Source organism: Podarcis cretensis (assembly GCF_951804945.1).
Source record: "Podarcis cretensis genome assembly, chromosome: 10".
Lineage (NCBI taxonomy): Eukaryota > Metazoa > Chordata > Lepidosauria > Squamata > Lacertidae > Podarcis > Podarcis cretensis.
This window is the reverse complement of record NC_137179.1, coordinates 34,391,837-34,403,496: the sequence shown is the minus strand read 5'-3', so window position 1 is coordinate 34,403,496 and position 11,660 is coordinate 34,391,837. Positions and strand designations below refer to the sequence as shown.

The 11,660-nt window shown below is 43.6% G+C and overlaps 1 protein-coding gene across 1 annotated transcript; it reads left to right on the top strand.

Annotated features, from left to right (window-relative positions):
* Positions 1 to 361: 361 nt before the first annotated feature.
* Positions 362 to 11,618, top strand: MGP (matrix Gla protein). Its single transcript, XM_079994521.1, has 5 exons — positions 362 to 501; positions 5,791 to 5,933; positions 7,806 to 7,841; positions 10,581 to 10,662; positions 11,240 to 11,618. The coding sequence occupies exons 2-5, from the start codon at positions 5,873 to 5,875 to the stop codon at positions 11,376 to 11,378; spliced, it is 318 nt and encodes a 105-aa protein (XP_079850647.1). The 5' UTR covers positions 362 to 501; positions 5,791 to 5,872; the 3' UTR covers positions 11,379 to 11,618.
* The last annotated feature ends 42 nt before the right edge of the window (positions 11,619 to 11,660 follow it).

Sequence of the window (11,660 nt, the reverse complement as noted above, 5' to 3'; positions counted from 1 at the left end):
AAGGGTTTTGAGGGCTTCTGTATTTATCCACAAGACTTTGCAAGTGTGCTCTTGTCTGAGAGGGCTTGTGGTACAGGGCACAACGATTGCTGGGGGAGGGAATGAGGACAGAGGAGATCTGGCCATCAAAGAGCCCCCATTCAAAACTCCTACTGCCTTTCAAGGCCTCCATTCAAGGCCCTTAGTGGTTAATGGCTTAGGCACAGACACTCTGCCCCCAAGATGTGGCTTTGACCCCGTTGGCCACTGACGTCCGTGTTCATACGCTCTCCTGGTTCAATTTCCTGAGGTTTCTGATTTCCTGAGTGAGGGAAGGCAATGTTTAGAAAAGAGGTGCCAGACTGGAGGAGGGTGCATAGGGAGAGGGAGGGCTTTGGGAGGGAGGGGTCACTTATCACAGATAAAAAGGTCCCCTTCTTTGCCAGTGAAGACTGCAGGGATACTGGGAGAAGAGAACTTTCGGGCAAGTCCTGTCTACAGAAGAAAGTGCAGCACATTACAGTGAGTATGCAGGACCTTGCTAATGTCTGTATGGGGGGGTGCCTTGCACATGCAAAATTATAAGAAGTAAATGGCAGAGATGCAGTGACTTGCTGCTATGAACCAGTTCAATGTGAAAAGATCCAGAGAGCTACTTTTTTGCCAGCCCAACAAATGCAGAGTCGTCACTTACTGAGTCAATACTTGCTCCTGGGTTTTGCCTACAAAAAAAAGATGCTGCAAAATTGTAAAGGTTGAGAAGAAAAGTGGATCTGAGGAGGGTGCTAATGTGTCTGGATTACCTGTTTTGGTTTGTAGGATTTTAAAATGGACTGATCTGGGCTTTTGCTGATTGGGAAACTCAAGATCAGTCTCAATGATACTTGCTTATAATTAAAAAGACTTAGGACAGGCACACGAGCAATAATACTCTTCTTCCCCTTTGAAAGAGGCTCCAGATCAGGCTGTGTATAAATATTGGTGACTGTTCCATTTCTCTAAATGATTCTCTCCTGTCATTGACAACGAAGGAACAAGCTGCTTGTATGCAGCCAGGTAATTTTGGTGAAAATGGTTGACATTACTTTCCATGAATTTTGGCTCAGAACTGAAAGCAGCAACGTTTCTGGCAAAGAACTTCCTGAACATATTGATTATAAACAAGTAAAATTCTTCCAGGTGTTGTCATGATGACACCCAGAAAAATGTCAGTGTTTCTCTGAGTTGCCAGCCATAGGTCATTGACATGCTGATGAATACCTGGATGGATCAAAATCAGGCCTTTCACTGAAACTTCATTATGTTAACAAAATCTTTACCAAGCTCTTAGTTGCCCTCGGAAAATGTTAGGCATTTTGTGGGTAAGATGTTTATAATATCAACATGGTGTTTAAAAAACCCATCCACGCTTCAGTAATGTTGGCAATTAATGTGGTGACAGATGTAACAAATCAAGAGAGACCAAGGAGGAAAAAGTTAGCCAGAGAAACGGTGGCGGTTTTTCTCCCAGCATGCTCTTGGAGAAAGGCTGAATACGAGAATGGCTATTAAGAAAGTGAATTGGGCCGTGCTTTTTGTGACAACGCATCACTGTTAGAAGTCTCTTTACAGCTTCTCCCCTCCTCACCTGAAGCCTTTCCTCCAAGCTTATTTTTCTTCTGTTCTTTCTCCCTCCCTTTGCCTCAGCCATCTTTTCTTGGCAGCACTGAGGCCTGCAGACACCAGAATGGCCGTGATATGCAGTTGCCTCATAAAATCTACGTTCTGTAAATCTGAACTCTGTGGGAGAGAATCAATTCCTTACCAAGCAAGTGACTATCCTTAAAGGAGACTAAAAAATCTAGGAGGAGCTGGGGAACAAGGAGTGGAAGGGAAGCTGGTATGAGAGACTGGGATGGATTCATGTCAGGGGCTACATTTCTGGCTCAACCTCCCGGTGAATACAAATCTCAGAGAGAAGCAGTGTTTGAACAAAGATGAGGTTGATGACTGAGAAGGAAAGGTCCGATACTGGGGAAAAGAAGTCCTTTATTCATCTGGGGATAGTGCTTATAAACAGTCTTTTCCTTTCTGCTTTCTCTGTTTCTTTCCACATGCTCACAGAACTTGGAAGAGGGCTATGGGTTTGGAGCGAGCTATTTCCCGGCCCTGCCAATTCCAACGTGATTTGGACATTCTCCTCTTCCAAAGTATTTTTGCCAAAGGGAGTAGTGTGAGTTCCTGCCTACTCCTGGGGAGTTTCATATTATAAGAACATGAGAAGAGCTCAGATAGACCAGGCTAAGGCTCATCTAGTTCAGTATTCTCTTCTCAAAGTGGCCAGCCAGAAGCCTATGGGAAGCCCACAAGCGTGGCCTGAAGGCAACAGGGCTCTTCCCACTTGGGATTCCCAGAAACTGGCATCCAGGGAGGCACATCATCTCCAACAGTGGAGGAAGAACATTTCCACCTTAGATAGTGGCCACCTCTCCCCCTTTATTCCAGCGGGGCACACGTTGCCATCTGCTCCCAAGACCACTGCTTCTAAGGACCCCTGCCTTAATCTTACGCATCAAGGACATGTAAAAAATAAAAGTTCATAAAACCTCAGGAATAGCTGAAAAATGTGCCCCACCAGCCAGAACAAACTTAAGTGTTCAATGTCTTGTTTGGCTGCAGGGCTCCAGAAGCTTATGGGCTAGCAAGCTGTTCAGACAGCCCAAATCTGGATTGATTTGGCACTTGTAACTGCTCCGTGTAGCCAGTTAGTTTTATTCTGAATGCGGTTTTACAAGTGGTTTGAGTATGACCACATATTCCATTTTTGGTAATTGTTAAGTTTACAGATGAGTAAATATTCCTCTGTTCTTGATTTCTAGGAACTTGGGATCTTAATCCCAATTCATTTTACTCAGAGAGCTTTTCATTCTGTGCTACTTTCCCTTTCTAGGACATCCAAGGAAGGGGGGAAGGTAATGATAGAACTTCATCGGGGGGGTGGGGATATTGTTTTCCATGCCTATCATTTCTGCTGCATCCTGGCTACAGAGCTGTCTAACCAGCATGACCAATGGTCGTGTGTGTGTGTGTGTGTGTGTGTGTGTGTGTGTAAGCTGTAGCCTGGCAACATCTAGTGGGGCTCCAGCTAGCCAGCCCTGCCATACATACTTCATACATACTTATTTCTAGGTAGGCATGCATAGGACTGTGATGTTAATGAATTGCAACAATGCAACTGATATACAAACCCATTGTTGATGTGATGCTAAAATTCACCTTTTTGATGTGCAGACTGCTCTTGTTACCGTTCTGGCCTATTATGGTGGTGGCACATTATCTTCTGGAAAGCTACCAAAGAGTTCAGGCACCATGATTTTGCCATATGGTTTCTGAATCTTCTGAAGAGACCAATTTGAACAATTGAACTTGCATCTTCTTCCTGGGTATCTGTGTGAGCAGATGCTCAACAGACCTGAAGTCCCACATTAACAAAGCACCAAGCTGTTTAGCTTAAAATAATGGAAAAGCATAATGAAAAAAACCACAACTCCTCTTGAGTATCTGAAAAGAGCACATTTATTTTCTTACTCTGCCCCATGTCACTTTTCCTGCACATACTCCATCACTTAAAGTGCCCTCCTCACCCTGACTTGGTTCATTTCTAGTAGTGGGAGAAAAGTGCCTACAGCAATTCAGTAAAATGGGGGACAGATCAGTTCTCCTTAAAGGTAAAGGTAAAGGTACCCCTGCCCGTACGGGCCAGTCTTGACAGACTCTGGGGTTGTGCGCCCATCTCACTTAAGAGGCCAGGGGCCAGCGCTGTCCGGAGACACTTCCGGGTCACGTGGCCAGCGTGACATCGCTGCTCTGGCCAGAGCCAGGGCCAGAGCCAGAGCCACACACGGAAACGCCGTTTACCTTCCCGCTGGTAAGCGGTCCCTATTTATCTACTTGCACCCGGAGGTGCTTTCGAACTGCTAGGTTGGCAGGCGCTGGGACCGAGCAGCGGGAGCGCACCCCGCCGCAGGGATTCGAACCGCCGACCTTTCGATCGGCAAGCCCTAGGCGCTGAGGCTTTAACCCACAGCGCCACCTGCGTCCCTTCAGTTCTCCTTACTCACACACATTTATTTTTTTGCTACATTAAGTAGATCCCTTGCCATTTTGGGCATGAATAGGAGTCATGCCAAGAACAAATGTGACTGCCTTGGTCATATCTAGTTTGGACCTCACCAAGGTTTCCAACCTGTGTTTGGGCTGCACTATTTCAGTTCAGGCCAAAAGTGTGGGTCCTTACATCACTGAATGCTCCTCCACACCTAAAAAAGCATCTCCTCATAGAAAACATGTAGGTAATGGCGAAGAACAGGTTAGAAACATTTCACTCTGGCTTCTAATTTCCTGTGTGGAGGCATTTTTGTGTGTGTAGAGAAGCATTCAGTCCTGACTTGCATTGGCTAGGGATGAGGGACAAATTGGATTCAATATGCATCGAAAGGTGAAATTATGTAATTTGCACTTTCCAAAACAGTACACAAACCGTAGCAGCCGTCCTTCAAAATTCGCACTTCTCTTAATTTTGCAATGCAGTTGTCCAACCAAGTAATGTGTGCAAAAATGCAGATACCGAGGTAAAGTGTGCATATCAATGTATATATTAGCGAAAATACAGTGGTGCCTCACCAATGGTGCAGTTGTCCAACCAAGTAATGTGTGCAAAAATGCAGATACCGGGGTAAAGTGTGCATATCAATGTATATATTAGCGAAAATACAGTGGTGCCTCGCGGCAAAGCGGCTTAGAAAAAGGGGGGGAAGCGAAAAAAATCGCAAGACTCACAAGACGTTTTCGTCTTGCGAAGCAAGCCCATAGAGAAATTCGTCTTGTGAAGCGCCTCGAAAAATGGAAAACCCTTTCGTCTAGCGGGTTTTTCGTCTTGCGAGGCATTCGTCTTGCGGGGCACCACTGTAACACACACAAAATGCACTATATTAGGCAACATTGTATACAAAATTGTGTCTATTTGGAGAAATTCACATTAAAATGCTGGCATATTTTCAAAGGGATGTTAAAAAATAAACCGCAAACTGATGTGTAAATGTAGAGGACTGAAGATCTTAAGATTAGAAAAATGAGAAACTGAAATTAATAGAGTCACACATCCCTGGTAGTGTCTTAGTCCACAAACAAGTTTAACACCACTCTGAGAACCAGGCCACAGAAAGCAGAAGTTCAAAGCGGGATTTGAGGAGGACTTATTTGGTACCCTTAGGAGAGATGTAGGAATCAGACAATTGGTGACAGTGGAATGCAAAGCAATAGGTCTGGCTCAGGCAGATGGAGTTTAGAGAAGAGAAGCCAATGCTAAAATGAATTCTTAAATGAACATGCCCCAGGGAAAGTGGTAAATGTAGTGAATATACCTGGAGGGATGATGGGCTGCCAAGTTCCAGAACTGTGTATGCAAAATGAATGTGGGAAAGGCAAGAAAATCAGAGGATAAATTATAAAATTAAACACATATGTTTAGGAGGAGCCCAATTCATGGGCCAGCCCTCCACAGATCAACGTTTTCTGGAACATGCAGAGTTAACAGCTCACCTCCTTTTGAACTGTGGAGACCTCCCTCTGAAGAAAGGGAGGGGAAGGCAGCTTGCCCACTCCCACCAGAGGCAGATCTTAAAGCCATGAGGAGAGGTGTTTTATAACAGTTTCCTCCTGGAGTGCAAGTGCCAGTAGGTCCCTCCTGCCTTCCTCAGGCTCCCTTCATCTGACTCTCTGGCTCCCCAGCTGTTGCTGTTTTAATAAACACTCTCCTGCTAAACTTTGCAGCTTGTCCAGAGGCTTTAGCTGTCCTCAGTGGAAACAGAGTAGAAGACAGTCGCAGAGAGAGAGAGGGGCAAAGAGAGAAACCATGCGGAGCCTCATCATCCTTGCACTTCTGGCTGTCCTGATGATGGCAGCTTTCTGTTACGGTAGGTGATGTCTTTTATTGCTAGTCATTTGGGAGAATAGTTTGTCACAGGAACTGAATGTTCTGGCCACACACTTTGGTTGAATTTTCACTCCCCCTCTTTGTCACGTACCCTTCTGTCATAACTTACATCCTTGGCATCCTTTCCACACTTGTCTCCTCTGGTTCCTCTACAGTGTCCAAATTGAGCTCTCTTCTTTCTACTTCATGCCTGATACAAATCATTCTGTTCTCAATCACTCACAACCCCTTTTTATCTTCACCACCACCAGGGAATGTATGTGTGGGGGTCAATCATTTTGCCTGCAAGCAGGACAATGGAAACCTTCCTGCCAGCCTAGAAAATCTTAGGGGCAGATTTTCCAGTTGTCTTCAAAATGCACAGACTACTTTTTCAATGAGAGCGGCCCATTGGGATTTCACTGTATTAAAGGACTACCAGATTCTCTGTGGGGTAGATCAATAAGATGAATTTTGATGAATTTCAATCAAATGATGCTTCATGAGTAGCTCACTGGGTTAAAGAAGAACACTTGTCCCTTCCAGAAATTCCAACTGCTTCTTTTGAAACCTCAGGGATGGGCAAATGGGAGTGATGGGGAAGTCCGAGGCAAGTGGCCTATCTTGGCTGAGGTTGGGAAGCAATTTATCCAGTGTACAATTGGTGAACATCTTCACTGGGATTGTCAGTTTCCTTCACTGGCAGAGTCCAAATCAGGTCTTGCTCCCTTGAATGGTTAGGATTTATCTTCCTATAATTATATGTTTATTCTTGCTCTGAATACATATTTGGTTTCTCCCTCCTTCTTGTGGCACAATTACATGAACTGGATTGATGTGAGATAGAATGTTATAATGTGAGCAGCCTATCAAAGATGATTTGGTTGTGTCTGTTTCCGCCATATTGCTAAATTTTGGTTAGATTTTTTGTACCTTTCATACTTGCCACTCTGTGATTTATGTTAGGTGGGATTTACTATCTAACCCCAAAATAACATTGCTTTGTACTTTTCTTAGCATTCTTTTACTCTGAGAACTATGATATATTTTATCAACGTGATCTAATAAATATTAAGCATTCAACCATGCTGAACTAAGTCAGTGCAACATTTTATAAATGCAAGTTGAAAAGGTAAGTGCATACATTCAGGAATCACAAAATAAATGCATGCAAGAAAGCAGCCAAAGTTATACAGTTATACATTTTTATGTTCCCCTCATTTCCATAAGAAACTTAAAACATGCACTTCTATTTCTACCACTGAAATAGAGAACATTCAAAGATTCTTCTGATTTCAGTTCCATACAATAAGATCATAGCGTTATTTCTTATTCCTCCATTTGATTGATGCATTGGTTTTATCTGATGCTATGACTGTCACTAGCAGAAATGGCTTTTCAGAGGAATCAATGCATTCTTTAAGGGGCTACATCTGTTGTTAGCTACAGTGCTTTTTTTTGGGAGGATGCAGGGGTACGCAAACTCCTAAACGTTTTGTGAATCTAAGTTTGGCCTCATTGAGGGGCAGTATTTCAATATGAGTAGGAAAATGAGAGTACCCCTAAACATTTTTTTTTAAGAAAAAAAGCACCGGTTAGCTATAATTCATAGTAGCTTAGAATGAAACCTTCATGCCCAGTAGCAGTATATCTCTGACACTGTGAACAAGCAACAAGGAATTATGGACCTCATCGTGCCTTGCTTGTGAACTGGACTGGGGCATCTGGTAAGCTATGTTAGAAGGCAATGTTATGGACAAGACAGTTTTAATCTAGTCCAGCAAGGCTATTCTTATATTTTTTCATGTATATCCTTCTTTATTTTGTTAACAATGAATTTACGCACTACCTTGTTTTCTTTTCCCTGTCACAGAGTCTCACGAGAGTATTGAATCGCATGAATTTACAAGTAAGAAATGTTATTATGTACTCTGTGATTTATTATGATACTTGAGGTTCACTTTTTGGATTTTGTGGACATCCCAAATTCTCTTGCCATGCCACTTTATGAGATCCTTGTAAAATATTTTTCCTCTACTCAATCCAGGGAATAAAAATTAAGGAATGCTCCACCATCACTTCCCTGCCTTCAGTCTGTCCAATCTGTCCAGTCAAGGGTAATGGTACATTTGACTGCTCCACCATGAAATAAACAATCTGCATGTTGACATCTAGCAAGTTAGGGACACAGAGAGACTATACCTGCCCTCTCTGATATACTAGTTTTCCACAGGTACAGAAGTTTTGACACATAAGTGTATCACACCCTGTTATTACCTTTCCTGCATTCTGCAATGCCTTTTCTGAATTCGTAGAGGCAATTCTGAGATTGGCAGGATGAGAACAGACAATAACCAGTGAGACCTGCAACTAGATGTTGCAGTTTATCCTTCTTCTTACTAGAAGTGCTCCTGTTCACAGTTTCAGCCACTCTTCCAGTCACGGCACTCCACCACTCCTTTCCCTGCTCCCCCAGTTCCTCATTTGCCAAGAGGGCAATCTCAGCATGCTCAATAGTTACAGACTGTGGACCTTCAGCTGGAAAAGAAGCTTAACATCCTGTGGCTATTGGCAGTGGGGTTTTTTTTTTTTGGTAAGGTGTGTGTGTTTGTAAACCCCTGAGCATTCAAATATCTCTCCTTTGTTTCTTAGTGGTCCCATTTTGGTTTTAATCATGTGGCTCTCATCATGCTGGTTTGCTGTTAGAGGGAGTCATTACTGCAGGCAGCCTGTGTTCCCGATGTGGAGTGCAAACTGTGTTCTGGGGAAGGGCAAGGCAAGGGGTATTTCCCCCTGGGACATCTTCATTTCAGTGCAGAAAGTTAACACTGCAGATTTCACAACTCATGCAAGCCCCGTTCCAGTACCTAACCATTTGGTAGACCAGTAAGGGACTACCATGAACTGAAAAGACCTGCACAGCTAGCCCACAGGCCTCTGAAACACTCGCAGGAGCATGTCTGTCCCCTTAGGTGGCAAGTTTGTACATTCTTGCCCAGGACTGAACACAGCAAGGCTTGCTTCCAGCAACTTAAGTCAACGTACGTAGGTTTGGGCTGTTAAATAAGTATGAATTAGAAGTAAAGGTAAGGGGGAGGTTGGTTCATTGCAAAGATATAGGGCTTTTAAGTCAAATTAAAACAACTAGGGAGAATATAAAGAGATATAGGAAAAATAGACACTGAGTCACTTGACAAATATGATGCAAAATGCAGATACGCAGTTGTAGAGTCATTTTGCAAGAGCTCTTGAGATGAAAATAAAACAGGATAGGACTCCAATCCTTTCAGATCCAGGATCCACCTCTAAGCTCTGTCTGCAATATGAAGCTTAACTGTTGTCCCTAAATATGCCCATCTTTCTCCCTTCTTTAGGAAAGGTTTTCCCCACTTGCTGTCCTACAGATCTTTCAGACTAGAATGCCGATCATCCCTGATCACTGTCCATACTGGGTGGGGATGATGGGAGTTGTAGTCTGAAACTTCTGAGCTTGCCAGAAGAGTTTTATACTGAGAGGATGGTGGCTGTTTTTCTTTCTGTGGTCATAGTGGCAAGGGCTACTGATGCTGGGTATTTTTCCTGAATGTCCTAAATACCAGAAATATTTCATTCAGCTGGGAAACTCACGGAGGGAAAAACACACACAACAAAATATTTCACATACTGGAGACACTGAGTTGTTGAAATAGGAAAGCAGAACCGATTAACTTGCGCCTATCTTAGCCAAATGAAAACTGATAGATTAACCACACACAAGTGCTGGCAAATACTGTATATAAATGCCAAGAAAGGAAAAAGTGATGCGGCAAGAAGGATATTTATGCAAGGGAAAATATTAGAAGTATTTTCAATTAGAGTGTGGGGTGATGTCTCTATGGAGATGATGGAGCCACAATCATGTAGCACGAATTCAAACTAGCCCAAAGAAAGCACTGCGGGAACCAACTGGATGTGACACTCCTTAGCCATTCTTACGCTTACGTCTAAGAACTAGAGGAAGCTACCTAGCTCTACCTCCCTCTGTCCTCTTCAGCACCAACATTTTTTCTTTAATTTATTCATGAGAACGTAGAACAGGGTCCTCCCAGGCTGTTGCATTCCTGTGTTTCTTCTGCTTATGATTTTGATTTCTTAAGGTGCTGTTGTAAATTTGGTTACAGCTTGCATTGCAGCAGCACTGTAGAGCTTTCCGTTGTGAACCAGCACAGTGCTTTTGACTCAACCGGTGGAGAAATGATGATGGCATATTTGGTGAAAGTGTGCAACCCTGCCTATCAGTATTACCTGCCCATCTGCCCTCTGCCGTTACCTTCACCACTGTCCCTCTCTCCTGCTGTCCTTTGTTGCAGAGTTCTTAGAGAAACTCATCAGTCTCACCTCTTACAGTAGCCTCCTTCATGCATTAAGGCTTAGCTGGAGCCAAAAATGGCTTTTGGCCATCTGAAAGCGCCCATTGAAAACTTGAAGTGAGAGGGCATGAGTCGCTATTAACAGCAGAAAGGCAAGAATGTATAGACCAAGCTGGTTGTATTGGCCATCACAAAGACTGATATTGGGAGGATACGGGAAGAGAGCAATGCTTTTCTTTGTATAGAACTATTGGCCTTTGGTTCAATCTCATAATAATGATGAATACCTATCCCTCTAGGTCCCTTCATTAACAGAAGGCACGCCAACATCTTCATGAGAACTCCACCTGAGAACAGGAGGAACCAAGTTGTGCAGGAAAGGTACGTCTTCTTAGTGTCCAGAGTTATTCATGGTGAGTGGGGAATGGAGAGGATGTATTTTCTTAGGCAAGAGAGAAGCCATTGGAAAATGAACTGAACTGGAAAATGGTAAACTGGGAGAACCTGAAAATGATACATTGCTAATGGCAAGTCATGATCCCTATTATTAGATCCTCCATGGAATGGCCCCCAGGACCCTGTGATAATACCAAAAATCTCCACTAGATCCTCTGCAGAATTGCCCCAGGATCCTATTGCATGCAGCCTACTCTCCATTCTGCACCGCTTCTAAGCCATAGAAACAGCACCTGCCCACATGTTTTCATCTCAGGGTCAGACTCTGCACACAGTGTCACCCACATTTCCATAGAGGACATTTGTGTGAAAGCTGCCCTATTTCTAAAAAATGACAAACCCTTTCAAGACTTTGCAAAGGTTTTTTTGCACATGCTTGTGGACAGAATTAGAAATCACTTAAAGCCTTGCAAAGATGTAGCTGCAAAAGCGGAAGTAGATACAAGTCATAATAATATTCTGTCTCTCCACCCCCCTCTTCCCCTCTTGCGACTGTGAGCAGGATCAGAGAGCGCAACAAGACCCCCCAGGAACAGCAGCGGGAGATTTGCGAAGATTACAATCCCTGTGAGCGTTACGCCATGCGCTATGGCTATGCCTCTGCCTACAGGCGCTTCTTTGGGCACAGACGTGGCAAATAAGAACATCAAGAATCGCCGTTCCCAGTGCCTGGAGCCTGGGTTTCCTGTATCTACAAAGAGTGACATCTCCAAAATGTATTGTTGCTTGTTAACTGTATGTTATCCCACCTGCTGCTTCATTTTTCTGTAGCCAATGATTTCTAGATTCTGTGTTAATTAGCACAATGCTGATGTAGTGGTGGTTGGGCAAAGAAGGATGTGGGTGTTTATTATGAAATAAACGTCTGGTTTGATACTGTTTGTTCGAAACTCAAGAGTTTTTTTTGGGTCACTCCCATGCCA